This window comes from Lagopus muta, unplaced genomic scaffold (genome assembly GCF_023343835.1).
Source record: "Lagopus muta isolate bLagMut1 unplaced genomic scaffold, bLagMut1 primary scaffold_226, whole genome shotgun sequence".
Classification (NCBI taxonomy): domain Eukaryota; kingdom Metazoa; phylum Chordata; class Aves; order Galliformes; family Phasianidae; genus Lagopus; species Lagopus muta.
In genome coordinates this window covers 265-24,485 of record NW_026040264.1, presented here as the reverse complement: position 1 = coordinate 24,485, position 24,221 = coordinate 265, and the positions used below count along the sequence as shown (strand labels likewise).

At 56.9% G+C, this 24,221-nt stretch overlaps 1 protein-coding gene and 2 long non-coding RNA genes across 5 annotated transcripts; 1 reads left to right on the top strand and 2 right to left on the bottom strand.

The window, feature by feature from the left end:
* Positions 1–202: 202 nt before the first annotated feature.
* Positions 203–23,533, bottom strand: LOC125687809 (uncharacterized). The gene is made up of 5 exons (XR_007374414.1): positions 22,864–23,533; positions 18,887–18,925; positions 14,247–14,529; positions 405–482; positions 203–311 (listed from the first exon to the last, which is right to left on the bottom strand). It is a non-coding gene; the product is annotated as an uncharacterized LOC125687809 (long non-coding RNA).
* Positions 8,474–13,488, bottom strand: LOC125687810 (uncharacterized). The gene is made up of 3 exons (XR_007374415.1): positions 13,213–13,488; positions 11,194–11,246; positions 8,474–8,510 (listed from the first exon to the last, which is right to left on the bottom strand). It is a non-coding gene; the product is annotated as an uncharacterized LOC125687810 (long non-coding RNA).
* Positions 19,108–24,014, top strand: LOC125687807 (shematrin-like protein 2). Of its 3 annotated transcripts, XM_048933089.1 has the most exons (4): positions 19,561–19,638; positions 19,814–20,543; positions 21,765–21,811; positions 23,527–24,014. In XM_048933089.1, the coding sequence occupies exons 2-4, from the start codon at positions 20,029–20,031 to the stop codon at positions 24,012–24,014; spliced, it is 1,050 nt and encodes a 349-aa protein (XP_048789046.1). In that variant the 5' UTR covers positions 19,561–19,638; positions 19,814–20,028. The 3 variants fall into 3 exon arrangements, with proteins under 3 accessions (XP_048789045.1, XP_048789046.1, XP_048789044.1); XM_048933088.1 differs by lacking the exons at positions 21,765–21,811; positions 23,527–24,014 and having other exon boundaries at positions 19,108–19,638; positions 19,814–20,344; XM_048933087.1 differs by lacking the exon at positions 19,561–19,638 and having other exon boundaries at positions 19,763–21,811; positions 23,527–23,893.
* The last annotated feature ends 207 nt before the right edge of the window (positions 24,015–24,221 follow it).

Here is a 24,221-nt window from a genome sequence, read left to right as displayed (position 1 = left end):
CGAAAGATCATTGATTGGTGGGGTGAGAATGTGGGCGTGGTCAGTTGGAGGCGGGGCTTTATGGGGGCGTGGTCAACATGGTGGGCGGGGCTTAGCCATTGGTCCATTGAGAATCGGGGTGGAGCCTATGGGGGCGTGGTCAAAAGAGGGCGGGGCTTCTTCAGGGGCGGGGCTACGGAGTGGGGCGTGTTTTCATTGGACGGCGGCGGCAGTGTGGGCGTGGCTTTCCGCGTGAGGCCCCGCCCACTGGAGCCGCCATTCGTCGTCTGCCAGCTGATGGCGTCGCGTCGACCAACCAGCAGCCTCCAATCCTGCGGGGGGGGGGGGGGGGGGGGGAAGTGACGTCACGATGGGGGAGGGGCGACACGTGATGACGTCAGAAGGGGGCAGGGATGAGGTCACACCTCGCAGGAAGGCGGGGCCCAGCGTCGCCCAGAGGCCGGAGATTTCAGCCAATGTCGCCCAGGGCACCGAGCCGGGAGCTGGGGGGGAGGGGGGGAGGGACCCATAGCGACCCATAGCGACCCATAGCGACCCATAGCGACCCATAGAGACCCATAGAGACCCATAGCGACCCATAGAGACCCATAGCGACCCATAGCGACCCATAGCGACCCATAGCGACCCATAGCGACATAGAGACCCATAGCGACCCATAGCGACCCATAGAGACCCATAGAGACCCATAGCGACCCATAGAGACCCATAGAGACCCATAGCAACCCAGAGAGACCCCATAGCGACCCATAGCGACCCATAGAGACCCCATAGCGACCCAGAGCGACCCAGAGCGACCCCATAGGGACCCCATAGCGACCCATAGCGACCCCATAGGGACCCCATAGCGACCCATAGCGACCCCATAGAGACCCATAGCAACCCCATAGCGACCCATAGTGAGCCATAGAGACCCATAGAACTGCCCCATAGCGACCCATAGAGACCCATAGCAACCCATAGCGACCCCATAGCGACCCATAGCGACCCATAGAGACCCATAGAGACCCATAGCGACCCATAGCGACCCATAGAGACCCATAGAGACCCATAGCGACCCATAGAGACGCCATAGAGACCCATAGCGACCCATAGCGACCCATAGCGACCCCATAGCGATCCATAGGGACCCATAGGGACCCCATAGGGACCCATAGAGACCCATAGCGACCCATAGCGACCCATAGAGACCCATAGAGACCCATAGCGACCCCATAGAACTGCCCCATAGCGACCCATAGTGACCCATAGCGACCCATAGAGACCCATAGGGACCCATAGGGACCCATAGGGACCCATAGCGAACCATAGAGACCCATAGAGACCCATAGGGACACATAGCGACCCATAGCGACCCATAGCGACCCATAGAGACCCATAGAGACCCATAGCGACCCATAGCGACCCATAGTGACCCATAGAGACCCATAGCGACCCATAGCGACCCATAGCGACCCCATAGCGACCCATAGCGACCCATAGAGACCCATAGCGACCCATAGCGACCCATAGCGACCCATAGCGACCCATAGAGACCCATAGAGACCCATAGCGACCCATAGCGACCCATAGTGACCCATAGTGACCCATAGCGACCCCATAGAACTGCCCCCATAGCGACCCATAGCGACCCATAGCGACCCATAGGGACCCATAGGGACCCATAGAGACCCATAGTGACCCATAGAGACCCATAGGGACCCATAGAGACCCATAGCGACCCATCGAGACCCATAGAGACCCATAGCGACCCATAGAGACCCCATAGCGACCCATAGAGACCCATAGAGACCCATAGCGACCCATAGCGACCCATAGAGACCTATAGTGACCCATAGAGACCCATAGGGACCCATAGCGACCCATAGGGACCCATAGAGACCCATAGCGACCCATAGAGACCCATAGCGACCCATAGAGACCCATAGAGACCCATAGCGACCCATAGAGACCCATAGAGACCCCATAGAGACCCCATAGCGACCCATAGCGACTCATAGAGACCCATAGCGACCCATAGCGACCCATAGGGACCCATAGCGACCCATAGGGACCGATAGGGACCGATAGGGACCCATAGCAACCCATAGCGACCCCATAGCGTCCCATAGCGACCCAAAGCGACCCATAGAACTGCCCCATAGCGACCCATAGGGACCCATAGCGACCCATACCGACCCATAGCGCCCCATAGCGCCCCATAGCGACCCATTGAGACCCATAGCGACCCATAGCGACCCATAGAGACCCATAGAGACCCATAGCGACCCATAGCGACCCATAGAGACCCATAGCGAACCATAGAGACCCATAGAGACCCATAGCGACCCATAGCGACCCATAGAGACCCATAGAGACCCATAGGGACCCATAGCGACCCATAGAGACCCATAGAGACCCATAGCGACCCATAGCGACCCATAGCGACCCATAGCGCCCCATAGCGCCCCATAGCGACCCATTGAGACCCATAGCGACCCATAGCGACCCATAGAGACCCATAGAGACCCATAGCGACCCATAGCGTCCCATAGAGACCCATAGCGACCCAGAGAGACTCATAGCGACCCATAGAGACCCATAGAGACCCATAGCGACCCATAGAGACCCACAGAGACCCATAGCGACCCATAGCGACCCATAGCGACCCATAGCGACCCATAGAGACCCATAGGGACCCATAGCGACCCATAGCGACCCCATAGAACTGCCCCATAGCGACCCATGGCGACCCATAGAGACCCCATAGAGACCCCATAGCGACACCATAGAGACCCATAGCGACCCATAGCGACCCATAGAGACCCATAGTGACCCATACAGACCCCATAGAACTGCCCCATAGCGACCCATAGCGACCCATAGCGACCCATAGCGACCCATAGAGACCCATAGCGAACCATAGAGACCCATAGCGACCCATAGCGACCCATAGCGACCCATAGAGACCCATAGAGACCCATAGCGACCCATAGAGACCCATAGCGACCCATAGCGACCCATAGCGACCCATAGCGACCCATAGCGACCCATAGAGACCCATAGCGACCCATAGCGACCCATAGAGACCCATAGAGACCCATAGCGACCCATAGAGACCCATAGAGACCCATAGCAACCCAGAGAGACCCCATAGCGACCCATAGCGACCCATAGAGACCCCATAGCGACCCAGAGCGACCCAGAGCGACCCCATAGGGACCCCATAGCGACCCATAGCGACCCCATAGGGACCCCATAGCGACCCATAGCGACCCCATAGAGACCCATAGCAACCCCATAGCGACCCATAGTGAGCCATAGAGACCCATAGAACTGCCCCATAGCGACCCATAGAGACCCATAGCAACCCATAGCGACCCCATAGCGACCCATAGCGACCCATAGAGACCCATAGAGACCCATAGCGACCCATAGCGACCCATAGAGACCCATAGAGACCCATAGCGACCCATAGAGACGCCATAGAGACCCATAGCGACCCATAGCGACCCATAGCGACCCCATAGCGATCCATAGGGACCCATAGGGACCCATAGGGACCCATAGAGACCCATAGCGACCCATAGCGACCCATAGAGACCCATAGAGACCCATAGCGACCCCATAGAACTGCCCCATAGCGACCCATAGTGACCCATAGCGACCCATAGAGACCCATAGGGACCCATAGGGACCCATAGGGACCCATAGCGAACCATAGAGACCCATAGAGACCCATAGGGACACATAGCGACCCATAGCGACCCATAGCGACCCATAGAGACCCATAGAGACCCATAGCGACCCATAGCGACCCATAGTGACCCATAGAGACCCATAGCGACCCATAGCGACCCATAGCGACCCCATAGCGACCCATAGCGACCCATAGAGACCCATAGCGACCCATAGCGACCCATAGCGACCCATAGCGACCCATAGAGACCCATAGAGACCCATAGCGACCCATAGCGACCCATAGTGACCCATAGTGACCCATAGCGACCCCATAGAACTGCCCCATAGCGACCCATAGCGACCCATAGCGACCCATAGGGACCCATAGGGACCCATAGAGACCCATAGTGACCCATAGAGACCCATAGGGACCCATAGAGACCCATAGCGACCCATCGAGACCCATAGAGACCCATAGCGACCCATAGAGACCCCATAGCGACCCATAGAGACCCATAGAGACCCATAGCGACCCATAGCGACCCATAGAGACCTATAGTGACCCATAGAGACCCATAGGGACCCATAGCGACCCATAGGGACCCATAGAGACCCATAGCGACCCATAGAGACCCATAGCGACCCATAGAGACCCATAGAGACCCATAGCGACCCATAGAGACCCATAGAGACCCCATAGAGACCCCATAGCGACCCATAGCGACTCATAGAGACCCATAGCGACCCATAGCGACCCATAGGGACCCATAGCGACCCATAGGGACCGATAGGGACCGATAGGGACCCATAGCAACCCATAGCGACCCCATAGCGTCCCATAGCGACCCAAAGCGACCCATAGAACTGCCCCATAGCGACCCATAGGGACCCATAGCGACCCATACCGACCCATAGCGCCCCATAGCGCCCCATAGCGACCCATTGAGACCCATAGCGACCCATAGCGACCCATAGAGACCCATAGAGACCCATAGCGACCCATAGCGACCCATAGAGACCCATAGCGAACCATAGAGACCCATAGAGACCCATAGCGACCCATAGCGACCCATAGAGACCCATAGAGACCCATAGGGACCCATAGCGACCCATAGAGACCCATAGAGACCCATAGCGACCCATAGCGACCCATAGCGACCCATAGCGCCCCATAGCGCCCCATAGCGACCCATTGAGACCCATAGCGACCCATAGCGACCCATAGAGACCCATAGAGACCCATAGCGACCCATAGCGTCCCATAGAGACCCATAGCGACCCAGAGAGACTCATAGCGACCCATAGAGACCCATAGAGACCCATAGCGACCCATAGAGACCCACAGAGACCCATAGCGACCCATAGCGACCCATAGCGACCCATAGCGACCCATAGAGACCCATAGGGACCCATAGCGACCCATAGCGACCCCATAGAACTGCCCCATAGCGACCCATGGCGACCCATAGAGACCCCATAGAGACCCCATAGCGACACCATAGAGACCCATAGCGACCCATAGCGACCCATAGAGACCCATAGTGACCCATACAGACCCCATAGAACTGCCCCATAGCGACCCATAGCGACCCATAGCGACCCATAGCGACCCATAGAGACCCATAGCGAACCATAGAGACCCATAGAGACCCATAGCGACCCATAGCGACCCATAGAGACCCATAGAGACCCATAGGGACCCATAGCGACCCATAGAGACCCATAGAGACCCATAGGGACCCATAGAGACCCATAGCGACCCATAGCGCCCCATAGCGACCCATAGAGACCCATAGAACTGCCCCATAGCGACCCATAGCGCCCCATAGCGCCCCATAGAGACCCATAGAGACCCATAGAACTGCCCCATAGCGACCCATAGCGCCCCATAGCGCCCCATAGCGACCCATAGCGACCCATAGAGACCCATAGGGACCCATAGACCCATAGCGACCCATAGAGACCCATAGCGACCCCATAGAGACCCATAGAGACCCATAGCGACCCATAAAGAGCCATAGAGACCCATAGCGACCCATAGAGACCCATAGAGACCCATAGCGACCCATAGCGACCCATAGCGACCCATAGCGACCCCATAGGGACCCATAGAGACCCATAGCGACCCATAGCGCCCCATAGCGACCCATAGAGACCCATAGAACTGCCCCATAGCGACCCATAGCGCCCCATAGCGCCCCATAGCGCCCCATAGCGACCCATAGCGACCCATAGAGACCCATAGAACTGCCCCATAGCGACCCATAGCGCCCCATAGCGACCCATAGAGACCCATAGCGACCCATAGCGACCCATAGAGACCCATAGGGACCCATAGACCCATAGCGACCCATAGAGACCCATAGCGACCCCATAGAGACCCATAGAGACCCATAGCGACCCATAAAGAGCCATAGAGACCCATAGCGACTCATAGAGACCCATAGAGACCCATAGCGACCCATAGCGACCCATAGCGACCCATAGCGACCCCATAGGGACCCATAGAGACCCATAGCGACCCATAGAGACCCATAGAGACCCATAGCGACCCCATAGCGACCCATACAGACCCATAGCGACCCATAGAGACCCATAGAGACCCATAGCGACCCATAGCGACCCATAGAGACCCATAGCGATCCATAGAGACCCATAGCGACCCACAGCGACCCATAGCGACCCATAGAGACCCATAGAACTGCCCCAACCCACCCCATAGAGACCCCATAGTGACCCTAAATCACCCCATAGCGACCCCATAGTGACCCCAACCCACCCCAGGACCCCCAACCCACCCCATAGAGACCCCATAGTGACCCCAACCCACCCCATATTGACCCAAAACTGCCCCATAGAGACCCCATATTGACCCCAACCCACCCCATAGTGACCCCAAACTGCCCCATAATGACCCCAGATCACCCCATAGAGACCCCATAGAGATCCCATATTGACCCCAAACCACCCCATAGAGACCCCATAGAGACCCCAAACCACCCCATAGAGACCCCATAGTGACCCCAAACCACCCCATAGTGACCCCAATCCACTCCATAGAGACCCCAAAGCACCCCATAGAGACCCCATAGAGACCCCATATTGACCCCAACCCACCCCATAGAAACCCCATAGAGACCCCAACCCACCCCATAGAGACCCCATAGTGACCCCAAACCATCCCATGTTGACCCTAAATCACCCCATATTGACCCCAAATCACCCCATAGATACCCCATAGATACCCCAAACCACCCCATAGAGACCCATAGTGACCCCAACCCACTCCATAGAGACCCCATAGAGACCCCAATCCACCCCACAGTGACCCCAAATCACCCCATAGAGACCCCAAACCTCCCCATATTGACCCCAAATAACCCCGTAGAGACCCCATAGTGACCCCAAACCACCCCATTTTGACCCCAAATCACCCCGTAGAGACCCCAAATCACCCCATAGAGACCCCAAACTTCCCCATAGAGACCCCAAATCACCCCATAGAGACCCCAAACTGCCCCATAGAGACCCCAAATCACCCCATAGAGACCCCAAACTGCCCCATAGAGACCCCAAATCACCCCATAGAGACCCCAAACTGCCCCATAGAGACCCCAAATCACCCCATAGAGACCCCATGTTGACCCCAAACCACCCCATAGAGACCACATAGAGACTCCAAATCACCTCAAGACCCCCAATACACCCCATAGAGACCCCAAACCACCCCATAGAGACCCCATAGTGACCCCAAACTTCCTCCAGACCCCAAACCAACCCATAGAGACCCCAACCCACCCCATAGAGACCCCAAACCACCAGAGACCCCAAATAACCCCATAGTGACCCCAAACTGCCCCATAGTGACCCCAACCCACCCCATAGAGACCCCATAGAGACCCCAACCCACCCCATAGAGACCCCATAGAGACCCCAAACCACCCCATACAGACCCCATAGTGACCCCATAGTGACCCCATATTGACCCCAACCCACCCCATAGAGACCCCATATTGACCCCAAATCACCCCATAGAGACCCCATAGTGACCCCAAAGCACCCCATAGAGACCCCAAATCACCCCATAGACCCCATAGTGACCCCAAACCGCCCCATAGAGACCCCATATTGACCCCAAATCACCCCATAGAGACCCCAAACTGCCCCATAGAGACCCCAAACCACCCCATACTGACCCTAAATCACCCCATAGAGACCCCATATTGACCCCAAATCACCCCATAGAGACCCCATAGTGACCCCAAACCACCCCATAAGGGACCCCATAGAGACCCCAAATCACCCCATAGAGACCCCATAGAGACCCCATATTGACCCCAAATCACCCCATATTGGCCCCAAACCACCCCATAGAGACCCCATAGTGACCCCAAACCACCCCATAGAGACCCCAACCCACCCCATAGAGACCCCATAGTGACCCCAAATCACCCCATAAAGACCCCATATTGACCCCAAACCACCCCATAGAGACCCCATAGAGACTCCAAACCACCCCATAGAGACCCCAAATAACCCCATAGTGACCCCAAACCACCCCAGGACCCCCAATCCACCCCATAGAGACCCCATATTGACCCCAACTCACCCCATGTTGACCCCAAACCACCCCATAGAGACCCCATAGTGACCCCAACCCACCCCATAGAGACCCCATATTGACCCCGAATCACCCCATAGAGACCCCATAGAGACCCCAAATCACCCCATAGAGACCCCATAGTGACCCCAAATCACCCCATAGAGACCCCAAACTGCCCCATAGAGACCCCAAATCACCCCATAGAGACCCCAAACCACCCCATAGAGACCCCATAGTGACCCCAAATCACCTCAAGACCCCCAACCCACCCCATAGAGACCCCATATTGACCCCAAACTGCCCCATAGCGACCCCATAGTGACCCCAAACCACCCCAGGACCCCCAAACCACCCCATAGAGACCCATAGAGACCCCAAACCACCCCATATTGACCCCATATTGATCCCAAACCACCCCAAACCTCCCCATATTGACCCCAACCCACCCCATAGAGACCCCATAGTGACCCCAAACCACCCCATAAAGACCCCATATTGACCCCAAATCACCCCATAGAGACCCATAGTGACCCCAAACAGCCCCATAGAGACCCCAACCCACCCCATATTGACCCCAAACCACCCCATGTTGACCCTAAATCACCCCATAGAAACCCCATAGTGACCCCTAATCACCCCATAGAGACCCATAGTGACCCCAAACCACCCCATAGAGACCCCAAAGCACCCCATAGTGACCCCAAACCACTCCAGGACCCCCAACCCACCCCATAGAGACCCCATATTGACCCCAAATCACCCTATAGAGACCCCATAGTGACCCCAAACCACCCCATAGTGACCCCAAACCACCCCATATTGACCCCAAACCACCCCATAGAGACCCCATAGAGACCCCAAACCACCCCACAGCAACCTCAAATCACCCCATATTGACCCCAACCCACCCCATATTGACCCCAAACCACCCCATAGTGACCCCAAACCACCCCATAGTGACCCCAAACCACCCCATAGAGACCCCAAATCACCCCATATTGACCCCAACCCACCCCATAGCGACCACATAGTGACCCCAAATCACCTCAAGACCCCCAAACCACCCCATAGTGACCCCAAATCACCCCATAGAGACCCCAAACCACCCCATAGAGACCCCAAACCACCCCATATTGACGCCAAATCACCCCATGTTGGCCCCATAGTGACCCCAAATCACCCCATAGAGACCCCATAGAGACCCCAAACTGCCCCATAGTGACCCCAAATCACCCCATAGAGACCCCATAGAGACCCCAAACTGCCCCATAGAGACCCCAAATCACCCCATAGAGACCCCATATTGACCCCAAATCACCCCATGTTGACCCCATAGAGATCCCAAACCACCCCATAGAGACCCCAAACCACCCCATAGAGACCCCAAATAACCCCATAGTGACCCCAAACTGCCCCATAATGACCCCAGATCACCCCATAGAGACCCCATAGAGACCCCATATTGACCCCAAACCACCCCATAGAGACCCCAAATCACCCCATAGAGACCCCAAACTGCCCCATAATGACCCCAAATCACCCCATAGAGACCCCATAGAGACCCCAAATCACCCCATAGAGACCCCAAACCACCCCATAGAGACCCCATATTGACCCCAAATCACCCCATAGAAACCCCATAGAGACCCCAAATCACCCCATAGCGACCCCATATTGACCCCAAACCACCCCATGTTGACCCCAAACCACCCCATAGAGACCCCATAGAGACTCCAAATCACCTCAAGACCCCCAATACACCCCATAGAGACCCCAAACCACCCCATAGAAACCCCATAGTGGCCCCAACGCACCCCATAGTGACCCCAAACCACCCCATATTGACCCCAAACCACCCCATAGAGACCCCATATTGACCCCAAACTTCCTCCAGACCCCAAACCAACCCATATAGACCCCAACCCACCCCATAGAGACCCCACAGTGACCCCAACCCACCCCATAGAGACCCCACAGTGACCCCAACCCACCCCATAGAGACCCCAAACCACCATAGAGACCCCAAATAACCCCATAGTGACCCCAAACTGCCCCATAGTGCCCCCAACCCACCCCATAGAGACCCCATAGAGACCCCAACCCACCCCATAGAGACCCCATAGAGACCCCAAACCACCCCATACAGACCCCATAGTGACCCCATAGTGACCCCATATTGACCCCAACCCACCCCATAGAGACCCCATATTGACCCCAAATCACCCCATAGAGACCCCAAACTGCCCCATAGAGACCCCAAACCACCCCATACTGACCCTAAATCACCCCATAGAGACCCCATAGTGACCCCAAACCACCCCATAGGGACCCCATAGTGAACCCAAACTGCCCCATAGAGACCCCATATTGACCCCAAATCACCCCATAGAGACCCCATAGTGACCCCAAACCACCCCATAAGAGACCCCATAGAGACCCCAAATCACCCCATAGAGACCCCATAGAGACCCCATATTGACCCCAAATCACCCCATATTGGCCCCAAACCACCCCATAGTGACCCCAAACCACCCCATAGAGACCCCAAACCACCCCATAGAGACCCCATAGTGACCCCAAATCACCCCATAAAGACCCCATATTGACCCCAAACCACCCCATAGAGACCCCATAGAGACTCCAAACCACCCCATAGAGACCCCAAATAACCCCATAGTGACCCCAAACCACCCCAGGACCCCCAATCCACCCCATAGAGACCCCATATTGACCCCAACTCACCCCATGTTGACCCCAAACCACCCCATAGAGACCCCATAGTGACCCCAACCCACCCCATAGAGACCCCATATTGACCCCGAATCACCCCATAGAGACCCCATAGAGACCCCAAATCACCCCATAGAGACCCCATAGTGACCCCAAATCACCCCATAGAGACCCCAAACTGCCCCATAGAGACCCCAAATCACCCCATAGAGACCCCAAACCACCCCATAGAGACCCCATAGTGACCCCAAATCACCTCAAGACCCCCAACCCACCCCATAGAGACCCCATATTGACCCCAAACTGCCCCATAGCGACCCCATAGTGACCCCAAACCACCCCAGGACCCCCAAACCACCCCATAGAGACCCATAGAGACCCCAAACCACCCCATATTGACCCCATATTGATCCCAAACCACCCCAAACCTCCCCATATTGACCCCAACCCACCCCATAGTGACCCCAAACCACCCCATAGAGACCCCATATTGACCCCAAACCACCCCATAGAGACCCATAGTGACCCCAAACAGCCCCATAGAGACCCCAACCCACCCCATAGTGACCCCAAACCACCCCATATTGACCCCAGTCCACCCCATAGAGACCCCAATCCACCCCATAATGACACCAAACCACCCCATAGAGACCCCATAGGGACCCCAAATCACCTCAAGACCCCCAACCCACCCCATAGAGACCCCCATATTGACCCCAATCCACCCCATAGAGACCCCATAGAGACCCCAAACAGCCCCATAGAGACCCCAAATCACCCCATAGAGACCCCAAACTGCCCCATAGAGACCCCAACCCACCCCATAGAGATCCCATATTGACCCCAACCCACCCCATAGTGACCCCAATCAATCCCATAGAGACCCCAACCCACCCCATAGAGACCCCACAGTGACCCCAACCCTCCCCATAGCGACCCCAAACCACCATAGAGACCCCAAATCACCCCATAGTGACCCCAAACTGCCCCATATTGACCCCAACCCACCCCATAGAGACCCCATAGAGACCCCAAACCACCCCATAGAGACCCCATAGTGACCCCAAACCACCCCATAAGAGACCCCATAGAGACCCCAAACCACCCCATAGCAACCCCAATCCATCCCATAGAGACCAGAAACCACCCCACAGAGACCCCATATTGACCCCAACCCACCCCATATTGACCCCAAACCACCCCATAGAGACCCATAGTGACCCCAACCCACCCCATAGTGACCCCAAACTGCCCCATAGAGACCCCATAGCGACCCCAAACCACCCCATAGAGACCCCAAACCACCCCATAGAGACCCCAAAGCACCCCATAGTGACCCCAAACCACTCCAGGACCCCCAACCCACCCCATAGAGACCCCATATTGACCCCAAACCACCCCATATTGACCCCAATCCACCCCATAGAGACCCCATATTGACCCCAAATCACCCCATGTTGACCCCATAGAGACCCCAAATCACCCCATAGAGACCCCATAGTGACCCCAAATCACCTCATAGAGACCCCAAACCACCCCATAGAGACCCCATAGAGACCCCAAACTGCCCCATTGCAACCCCAATCCATCCCATAGAGACCCCAACCCACCCCATAGAGACCCCATAGTGACCCCAAATCACCCCATAGTGACCCCAAATCACCCCATAAAGACCCCAAATGGATCCCAAACCACCCCATAGAGACCCATAGTGACCCCAAAGCACCCCATAGAGACCCCAACCCACCCCATAGAGACCTCATATTGACCCCAAACTGCCCCATAGAGACCCCAAAGCGCCCCATAGCGACCCCAAATCACCCCATAGAGACCCCATAGTGACCCCAAATCACCCCATAGAGACCCCATATTGACCCCAAATCACCCCATAGAGACCCCATATTGACCCCAATCCACCCTATAGAGACCCCAAACTGCACCACAGAGACCCCAAATCACCCCATAGAGACCCCTTAGTGACCCCAAACCACCCCATAGAGACCCCAACCCACCCCATACAGACCCCATATTGACCCCAACCCACCCCATATTGACCCCAAACCACCCCATAGTGACCCCAAACTGCCCCATAATGACCCCAAATCTCCCCATAGAGACCCCATAGAGACCCCATAGAGACCCCAAACCATCCCATAGTGACCCCAAACCACCCCAGGATCCCCAAACCACCCCATAGAGACCCCATAGTGACCCCAAATCACCTCATAGAGACCCCAAACCACCCCATAGAGACCCCAAATCACCCCATAAAGTCCCCATAGTGACCCCAAAGCAACCCAGGACCCCCAAACCACCCCATAGAGACCCCATAGTGACCCCAAACCACCCCATGTTGTCTCTAAATCACCCCATAGAAACCCCATAGTGACCCCAAAGAGCCCCATAGAGACCCCATAGAGACCCCAAACCACCCCACATTGACCCCAACCCACCCCATAGAGACCCCATAGAGACCCCAAACCACCATAGAGACCCCAAATAACCCCATAGTGACCCCAAACTGCCCCATATTGACCCCAACCCACCCCATAGAGACCCCATAGAGACCCCAACCCACCCCATAGAGACCACATAGTGACCCCAAACCCACTCCAGGACCCCCAAACCACCCCATAGAGACCCCAATCCACCCCATAATGACACCAAACCACCCCATAGAGACCCCATAGAGACCCCAACCCACCCCATAGAGACCCCATAGAGACCCCAAACCACCCCATAGTGACCCCAAACCACCCCATATTGACCCCAATCCACCCCATAGAGACCCCATAGTGACCCCAAATCACCCCATAGAGACCCCATAGTGACCCCAAACCACCCCATATTGACCCCAATCCACCCCATAGAGACCCCAATCCACCCCATTATGACACCAAACCACCCCATAGAGACCCCATAGAGACCCCAACCCACCCCATAGAGACCCCATAGAGACCCCAAACCACCCCATAGTGACCCCAAACCACCCCATAGAGACCCCAATCCACCCCATAATGACACCAAACCACCCCATAGAGACCCCATAGAGACCCCAACCCACCCCATAGAGACCCCATAGAGACCCCAAACCACCCCATAGTGACCCCAAACCACCCCATATTGACCCCAAAGCACCCCATAGAGACCCCATATTGACCCCAACCCACCCCATATTGACCCCAACCCACCCCATAGCGACCCCATAGTGACCCTGCAGACCCCAAACCCGGCCCCATAGTGGCCCCACACTCACGACAGCGACGCAGGCGCTGCTGCAGGGCTCTCAGCGCAGCACCCATGGGTGCCCCGGGGGGGAGGTCGGGGCCCAGCAGCTCCTCCAGGAGCAGAGCGTGGGCGCAGCCCCACAGCGGGGTTTGGGGGGGGGCCCCATCCCGGATCCCAACCCCAATCCACCCTAAAAGGGCCGGGATGGGGGCAGCAATGGGGTTTGGGGTCACTTATGGGGCTGGGGGACCCCCAATGGGATTTGGAGTCACTTATGGGGTTTGGGGACCCCCAATGGGATTTGGGGTCTCCTATGGGGCTGGGGGACCCCCATTGGGATTTGGGGTCACCTATGGGGTTTTGGGGACCCCCAATGGGATTTGGGGACCCCTAATAGGGTTGGGGGACCCCCAATGGGATTTGGGGTCACCTATGGGGTTGGGGGACCTCTAATGAGACTTAGGGACCCCCATTGGGATTTGGGGTCACCTATGGGGTTTTGGGGTCCTCCAGTGGGATTTGGGGTCACTTATGGGGTTTGGGGTCACTTATGGGGCTGGAGGACCCCCCATAGGATTTGGGGACCCCCAATGAGACTTAAGGACCCCCATTGGGATTTGGGGTCACTTATGGGGCTGGGGGACCCCCAATGGGATTTAGGAACCCCCCCATTGGATTTGGGGTCACCTATGGGATTTGGGGTCACTTATGCGGTTTGGGGACCCATAATGGGGTTTGGGGTCTCCTATGGGGTTGGGGGGTCACCTATGGGGTTTAGGGACCCTTAATGGGATTTGGGGTCACCTATGGGATTTGGGGACCCTTAATGGGGTTTGGGGTCACCTATGGGGTTGGGGGACCCTTAATGGGGTTTGGGGTCACTTATGGGGCTGGGGGACCCCCATTGGGATTTGGGGTCACCTATGGGGTTTGGGGGACCCCCAATGGATTTGGGGTCACCTATGGGGTTTTGGGGACCCCCAATGGGATTTGGGGACCCCCAATGGGGTTTGGGGTCACTTATGGGGTTTGGGGACCTCTAATGACACTTAGGGACCCCCATTGGGATTTGGGGTCACCTATGGGGTTTTGGGGTCCTCCAGTGGGATTTGGGGTCCTCCAGTGGGATTTGGGGTCACTTATGGGGTTTGGGGTCACTTATGGGGCTGGATGACCCCCCATAGGATTTGGTGACCCCTAATGGGATTTGGGGTCACTTATGGGATCTGGGGGACCCCCAATGGGATTTGGGGTCACTTATGGGGTTTGGGGTCACCTATGGGGTTTGGGGACCCTTAATGGGATTTGGGGTCTCCTATGGGGTTTGGGGTCCTGCAATGGGATTTGGGGTCACTTATGGGATCTGGGGGACCCCCAATGGGATTTGGGGTCACTTATGGGGTTTGGGGTCACCTATGGGGTTTGGGGACCCTTAATGGGATTTGGGGTCTCCTATGGGGTTTGGGGTCCTGCAATGGGATTTGGGGTCACTTATGGGGTTTGGGGACCCCCATTGGGATTTGGGGTCTCCTATGGGGTTTGGGGACCCCCAATGGGATTTGGGGACCCCCAATGGGATTTGGGGTCACCTATGGGGCTGGGGGTCACCTATGGGGTTTGGGGACCCTTAATGGGATTTGGGGTAACTTATGGGGCTGGGGTCCCCCATTGGGATTTGGGGTCACCTATGGGGTTTGGGGGAACCCAATGGGATTTGGGGTCACTTATGGGGCTGGGGGGTCACCTATGGGGTTTGGGGACCCTTAATGGGATTTGGGGTCACTTATGGGATCTGGGGGACCCCCAATGGGATTTGGGGTCACTTATGGGATCTGGGGGACCCCCAATGGGATTTGGGGTCACTTATGGGATCTGGGGGACCCCCAATGGGATTTGGGGTCACTTATGGGGCTGGGGGACCCCCATCGGGATTTGGGGTCACCTATGGGGTTTGGGGACCCCCAATAGGGTTTGGGGTCACCTATGAAATCTGGGGGACCCCCAATGGGATTGGGGTCACCTATGGGGCTGGGGGACCTCCAATGGGATTTGGGGTCACTTATGGGGCTTTGGGGACCCCCAATGGGGTTTGGGGTCACCTATGGGGTTGGGGACCTTCAATGGGGTCACTTATGGGGCTGGGGGACCTCCAATGGGATTTGGGGTCACTTATGGGGCTTTGGGGACCCCCAATGGGATTTGGGGTCACCTATGGGGTTGGGGGTCACCTATGGGATTTGGGGTCACGTATGGGGTTTTGGGGTCACCTATGGGGTTGGGGGAGCCCCAATGGGTTTTGGGGTCACTTATGGGGTTTTGGGGTCACCTATGGGGTTTGGGGGCCCGTTAATGGGATTTGGGGTCACTTATGGGGCTGTGGGACCCCCAATGGGGGTTGGGGTCACCTATGGGGTTTGGGGTCACCTATGGGATTTGGGGACCCCCATTGGCATTTGGGGTCACCTATGGGGTGTTGGGGTCCTCCAATGGGATTTGGGGTCACCTATGGGGTTTGGGGACCCCCAATAGGATTTGGGGTCATCTATGGGGTTTTGGGGTCTCCTATGGGGTTTTGGGGTCACTTATGGGGTATTGGGGACCACTAATGGGATTTGGGGACCCCCAATGGGGTTTGGGGTCACTTATGGGGTTTGGGGTCCTCCAATGGGATTTGGGGTCACCTATGGGGTTTGAGGAGCCCCAATGGGGTTTGGGGTCACCTATGGGGTTTGGGGTCACTTATGGGGTTGGGGGGACCCCCATTGGGATTTGGGGTCTCCTATGGGGTTTTTGGGACCTCCAATGGGGTTTGGGGTCACTTATGGGGTTGGGGGACCCCCAATGGGATTTTGGGTCACCTATGGGGTTTGGGGTCACCTATGGGGTTTGGGGACCCCCAATAGGATTTGGGGTCATCTATGGGGTTTTGGGGTCTCCTATGGGGTTTTGGGGTCACTTATGGGGTATTGGGGACCACTAATGGGATTTGGGGACCCCCAATGGGGTTTGGGGTCACTTATGGGGTTTGGGGTCCTCCAATGGGATTTGGGGTCACCTATGGGGTTTGAGGAGCCCCAATGGGGTTTGGGGTCACCTATGGGGTTTGGGGCCACTTATGGGGCTGGGGGACCCCCAATGGGATTTGGGGTCACCTATGGGGTTTTTGGACCCCCCCATAGGATTTGGGGACTCCCCATAGGATTTGGGTACCCCAATGGGATTTGGGGTCACCTATGGGGTTTTGGGGACCCCCAATGGGATTTGGGGTCACTTATGGGGCTGGGGGTCACCTATGGGGTTTGGGGACCCTTAATGGGATTTGGGGTCACCTATGGGGTTTGGGGACCCTTAATGGGATTTGGGGTCACCTATGGGGCTTGGGGAGCCCCAATGGGGTTTGGGGTCACTTATGGGGCTGGGGGACCCCAATGCGGGTTGGGGTCACCTATGGGATTTGGGGACCCCCAATGGGATTTGGGGTCACCTATGGGGTTTGGGGTCACTTATGGGGTTGGGGGGACCCCCATTGGGATTTGGGGTCTCCTATGGGGTTTTTGGGACCTCCAATGGGGTTTGGGGTCACTTATGGGGTTGGGGGACCCCCAATGGGATTTTGGGTCACCTATGGGGTTTGGGGTCACCTATGGGGTTTGGGGTCCTCCAATGGGGTTTGGGGACCCCCCCATAGGATTTGGGGACCCCTAAAGGGGTTGGGGGTCTCCAATGGGGATTGGGGACCCCTAATGGGATTTGGGGTCACTTATGGGGCTTTGGGGACCCCCAATGGGATTTGGAGTCACTTATGGGGTTTTGGGGTCACCTATGGGGTTTGGGGGCCCGTTAATGGGATTTGGGGTCACTTATGGGGCTGTGGGACCCCCAATGGGGGTTGGGGTCACTTATGGGGTTTGGGGTCACCTAATGGGATTTAGGAACCCCCAATGGGATTTGGGGTCACTTATGGGGTTTGGGGACCCTTAATGGGATTTGGGGTCACCTATGGGGTTTGGGGTCACTTATGGGGCTGGGGGACCCCCAATGGGGTTTGGGGTCACTTATGGGGTTTGGGGACCCCCAATGGGATCTGGGGACCCCCAATGGGATTTGGGGTCACCTATGGGGTTTCGGGTCACCTATGGGGCTGGGGGACCCCCAATGGGATTTGGGGACCCCTAATGGGGTTGGGGGTCTCCAATGGGGGTTGGGGACCCCCAATGGGATTTGGGGTCACTTATGGGGTTTTGGGGACCCTTAATGGGATTTGGGGGCACTTATGGGATCTGGGGGACCCCCAATGGGATTTGGGGACCTCCAATGGGATTTGGGGTCACCTATGGGGTTTTGGGGACCCCCAATGGGGGTTGGGGTCACTTATGGGATCTGGGGGACCCCCATTGGGATTTGGGGTCACCTATGGGGTTTTGGGGACCCCTAATGGGGTTTTGGGACCCCCCATAGGATTTGGGGTCACTTATGGGGTTTGGGGACCCCCATTGGGATTTGGGGTCACCTATGGGGTTGGGGGGACCTAAAATGGGGTTTGGGGTCACTTATGGGGTTTGGGGACCCCCCCATAGGATTTGGGGACCCCATTGGGATTTGGGGTCACCTATGGTGTGTTGGGGTCCTCCAATGGGATTTGGAGTCACTTATGGGGTTTGGGGTCACCTATGGGGTTTGGGGACCCTTAATGGGATTTGGGGTCACCTATGGGGTTTTGGGGTCTCCTATGGGGTTTTGGGGTCACTTATGGGGTATTGGGGACCCCCATTGGGATTTGGGGTCCTCCAATGGGATTTGGGGTCACCTATGGGGTTTTGGGGACCCTTAATGGGATTTGGGGTCACTTATGGGATCTGGGGGACCCCTAATGGGATTTGGGGTCACCTATGGGGTTTGGGGACCCCCAATGGGGTTTGGGGTCACCTATGGGGTTGGGGGACCTGCAATGGGGGCTGAGGACCCTTAATGGGATTTGGGGTCACTTATGGGGTTGGGGGTCACCTATGGGGTTTGGGGACCCCCATTGGGATTTGGGGACCCCCAATGGGATTTGGGGTCACCTATGGGGTTTGGGGACCCCTTATGGGGTTTGGGGTCACTTATGGGGTTTGGGGACCCCTAATGGGGTTGGAGGATTCCTCATAGGATTTGGGGTCACCTATGGGGTTGGGGGGCCCCCTTTGATATTTGGGGTCACCTATGGGGTTTGGGGACCCTCAATGGGGTTTGGGGTCACTTACGGGGTTGGGGTCACCTATGGGGTTTGGGGACCCCCCATAGGTTTTGGGGACCCTCATTGGGATTTGGGGTCACCTATGGGGTTTTGGGGACCCCCTCTGGGATTTGGGGTCACCTATGGGGTTTTGGGGAACCCCCATTGGGATTTGGGGTCACTTATGGGATCTGGGGGACCCCCAGTGGGGTTTGGGGTCACTTATGGGGTTTGGGGTCACCTATGGGGTTTGGGGACCCCTAATGGGATTTGGGGTCACCTATGGGGTTGGGGGACCCCCAATGGGATTTGAGGTCACCTATGGGGTTTGGGGACCCCCAATGGGATTTGGGGTCACTTATGGGGTTTGGGGACCCCCAATGGGATTTGGGGTCTCCTATGGGGTTTGGGGACCCCCAATGGGGTTTGGGGTCTCCTATGGGGTTTGGGGGCCTCCAATGGGGTTTGGGGTCACTTATGGGGTTTGGGGACCCCCAATGGGATTTGGGGTCTCCTATGGGGTTTGGGGACCCCCAATGGGATTTGGGGTCTCCTATGGGGTTTTGGGGACCCCCAATGGGATTTGGGGTCACCTATGGGGTTGGGGGACCCTCAATGGGATTTGGGGTCACTTATGGGGTTTGGGGGACCCCCAATGGGATTTGGGGTCTCCTATGGGGTTTGGGGACCCCCAATGGGGTTTGGGGTCTCCTATGGGGTTTGGGGTCACCTATGGGGTTTGGGGTACTCCAATGGGGTTTGGGGACCCCCCAATGGATTTGGGGTCACTTATGGGGCTGGGGGACCCCCAATGGGATTTGGGGTCACCTATGGGGTTTGGGGGCCTCCTATGGGATTTGGGGTCACTTATGTGGTTTCGGGGTCCTCCAATGGGGTTTGGGGACCCCTAATGGGGATTTGGGGTCACTTATGGGGTTTGTGGACCCCCAATGGGGTTGGGCAGCCCCTATGGGGGGGCAATAGGGTTTTGGGGGGGGCCCCATCCCGGATCCCCAACCCAATCCACCCTAAAAGGGGCGGGATGGGGGCAGCAATGGGATTTGGGGTCACTTATGGGGCTGGGGGACCCCCAATGGGGTTTGGGGTCACCTATGGGGTTTTGGGGACCCCCAATGGGGTTTGGGGTCACCTATGGGGCTGGGGGTCACCTATGGGGTTTGGGGTCACCTATGGGGTTTTGGGGACCCCCAATGGGGGTTGGGGTCACTTATGGGGTTTGGGGTCACCTAATGGGATTTAGGAACCCCCAATGGGATTTGGGGTCTCCTATGGGGTTTGAGGAGCCCCAATGGGGTTTGGGGTCATCTATGGGGTTGGGGGACCCCAAATGGGGTTGAGGGACCCCCAATGGGATTTGGGGTCACTTATGGGGCTGGGGGACCCCCAATGGGATTTGGGGTCACCTATGGGGTTTGGGTTCTCCTATGGGGTTTGGTGTCCTTTAATGGGATTTGGGGTCACCTATGGGGTTTTGGGGTCCTTCAATGGGATTTGGGGTCACTTATGGGGCTGGGGGACCCCCATAGGATTTGAGGACCCCCAATGGGATTTGGGGTCACCTATGGGGTTTTGGGGTCACCTATGGGGTTTTGGGGTCACCTATGGGGTTTTGGGGACCCCCAATGGGTTTTTGGGGTCACTTATGGGGCTTTGGGGACCCCCAATGGGATTTGGGGTCACCTATGGGGTTGGGGGGACCCACAATGGGGTTTGGGGTCACCTATGGGATTTGGGGTCACCTATGGGATTTGGGGACCCATAATGGGATTTAGGAACCCCCAATGGGGTTTGGGGTCACCTATGGGGTTTGGGGGACCCCCAAAGGGATTTGGGGTCACCTATGGGGTTTGGGGCCCCTTAATGGGATTTGGGGTCACCTATGGGGTTTGGGGACCCTCAATGGGGTTTGGGGTCACTTATGGGGTTTGGGGACCCCTAATGGGGTTTGGGGACCCCCAATGGGATTTGGGGTCCTCCAATGGGATTTGGGGTCCTCCAATGGGATTTGGGGTCACCTATGGGGTTTTGGGGTCTCCTATGGGGTTTTGGGGTCACTTATGGGGTTTGGGGACCCCCAATGGGATTTGGGGTCACTTATGGGGTTGGGGGACCCCCAATGGGATTTGGGGTCACCTATGGGGTTTTGGGGTCCTCCAATGGGGTTTGGGGGTCACTTATGGGGTTTTGGGGTCACTTATGGGGCTGGGGGACCCCCAATGGGATTTGGGGTCACCTATGGGGTTTGGGGACCCCCAATGGGGTTTGGGGTCACTTATGGGGCTGGGGGACCCCAATGGGATTTGGGGTCACTTATGGGGTTTGGGGGACCCCCATTGGGATTTGGGGTCACCTATGGGTTTCGGGGACCCCCAATGGGATTTGGGGTCACTTATGGGGTTTGGGGACCCCTAATGGGGTTGGAGGATTCCTCATAGGATTTGGGGTCACTTATGGGGCTGGGGGACCCCCAATGGGATTTAGGGTCACCTATGGGGTTTTGGGGCCCCTCAATGGGGTTTGGGGTCACCTATGGGGTTTGGGGGACCCCCAATGGGATTTGGGGTCACTTATGGGGCTGGGGGACCCCAATGGGATTTGGGGTCACCTATGGGATTTGGGGACCCATAATGGGATTTAGGAACCCCCAATGGGATTTGGGGTCACCTATGGGGTTTGGGGACCCACAATGGGATTTGGGGTCACTTATGGGGCTGGGGGACCCCCATTGGGATTTGGGGTCACTTATGGGATTTGGGGTCACCTATGGGATTTGGGGACCCCTAATGGGATTTGGGGTCACCTATGGGGTTTGGGGACCCATAATGGGGTTTGGGGTCACCTATGGGGTTTGGGGACCCCTAATGGGGTTTTGGGATCCCCCAATGGGGTTTGGGGTCACCTATGGGGTTTGGGGGCCTCCAATGGGGTTTGGGGTCACTTATGGGGTTTGGGGACCCCCATTGAGACTTAGGGACCCCCAATGGGATTTGGGGTCACCTATGGGGTTTCGGGGACCCCCAATGGGATTTGGGGTCACTTATGGGGCTGGGGGACCCCCAATGGGATTTGGGGTCCCTATGGGGTTTTGGGGCCCCTATGGGATTTGGGGACCCCCAATGAAATTTGGGGTCACTTATGGGGCTGGGGGTCACCTATGGGGTTTTGGGGTCACCTATGGGGTTGGGGGACCTGCAATGGGATTTGGGGGTCACTTATGGGGTTGGGGGACCCCCAATGGGATTTGGGGTCACCTATGGGGCTGGGGGTCACCTATGGGGTATTGGGGACCCTTAATGGGGTTTGGGGTCACCTATGGGGTTTGGGGGACCCCCAGTGGGATTTGGGGTCACTTATGGGGTTTGGGGACCTCTAATGAGACTTAGGGACCCCCATTGGGATTTGGGGTCACCTATGGGGTTTTGGGGTCCTCCAATGGGATTTGGGGTCACTTATGGGGATTTGGGGTCACTTATGGGGCTGGAGGACCCCCCATAGGATTTGGGGACCCCTAATGGGGTTTTGGGGTCCTCCAATGGGATTAGGGGTCACTTATGGGGTTTGGGGTCACCTATGGGGTTTTGGGGACCCCCAATGGGGTTTGGGTTCACTTATGGGGTTTGGGGTCACCTATGGGGTTTTGGGGACCCCCATTGGGATTTGGGGTCACTTATGGGGCTGGGGGACCCCCAATGGGATTTCGGGACCCCCATTGGGATTTGGGGACCCCTAATGGGGATTTGGGGTCACTTATGGGGCTGGGGGACCCCCAATGGGATTTCGGGACCCCCATTGGGATTTGGGGACCCCTAATGGGGATTTGGGGTCACTTATGGGGCTGGGGACCCCCAGTGGGATTTGGGGACCCCTAATGGGATTTGGGGTCACTTATGGGGTTTGGGCTCCTCCAATGGGGTTTGGGGTCACCTATGGGATTTGGGGTCACCTATGGGGTTAGGGGACCCCCAATGGGATTTGGGGTCACTTATGGGGGTTGGAGGACCCCCCCATTGGGTTTTGGGGACCCCCAATGAGACTTGGGGTCACCTATGGGGTTTTGGGGACCCCCAATGGGGTTTGGGGTCACTTATGGGGTTTTGGGGACCCCCAATGGGATTTGGGGTCACTTATGGGGCTGGGGGCCCCCCAATGAGACTTGGGGACTCCCTTTGGGATTTGGGGACCCCCCCCATAGGATTTGGGGACCCCCAATGGGGTTTGGGGTCCCTTATGGGATTTGGGGTCATTTATGGGGTTGGGGGACCCTTAATGGGATTTGGGGTCACTTATGGGGTTTTGGGGTCACCTATGGGGTTTGGGGACCCCCATTGGGATTTGGGGACCCCCAATGGGGTTTGGGGTCACTTATGGGGTTTGGAGACCCCCCATACTTTTTGGGGACCCCCATTGGGATTTGGGGACCCCAATGGGATTTGGGGTAACTTACGGGGCTGGGGTCCCCCAATGGGATTTGGGGTCACCTATGGGGTTTGGGGACCCCCAATAGGGTTTGGGGTCACCTATGGGGTTTGGGGTCACCTATGGGGTATTGGGGACCCTTAATGGGGTTTGGTGTCACCTATGGGGTTTTGGGGACCCCCAATGGGATTTGGGGTCACCTATGGGGCTGGGGGACCCCCAATGGGATTTGGGGTCACCTATGGGGCTGGGGGTCACCTATGGGGTTTGGGGACCCTTAATGGGATTTGGGGTAACTTATGGGGCTGGGGTCCCCCATTGGGATTTGAGGTCACCTATGGGGTTTTGGTG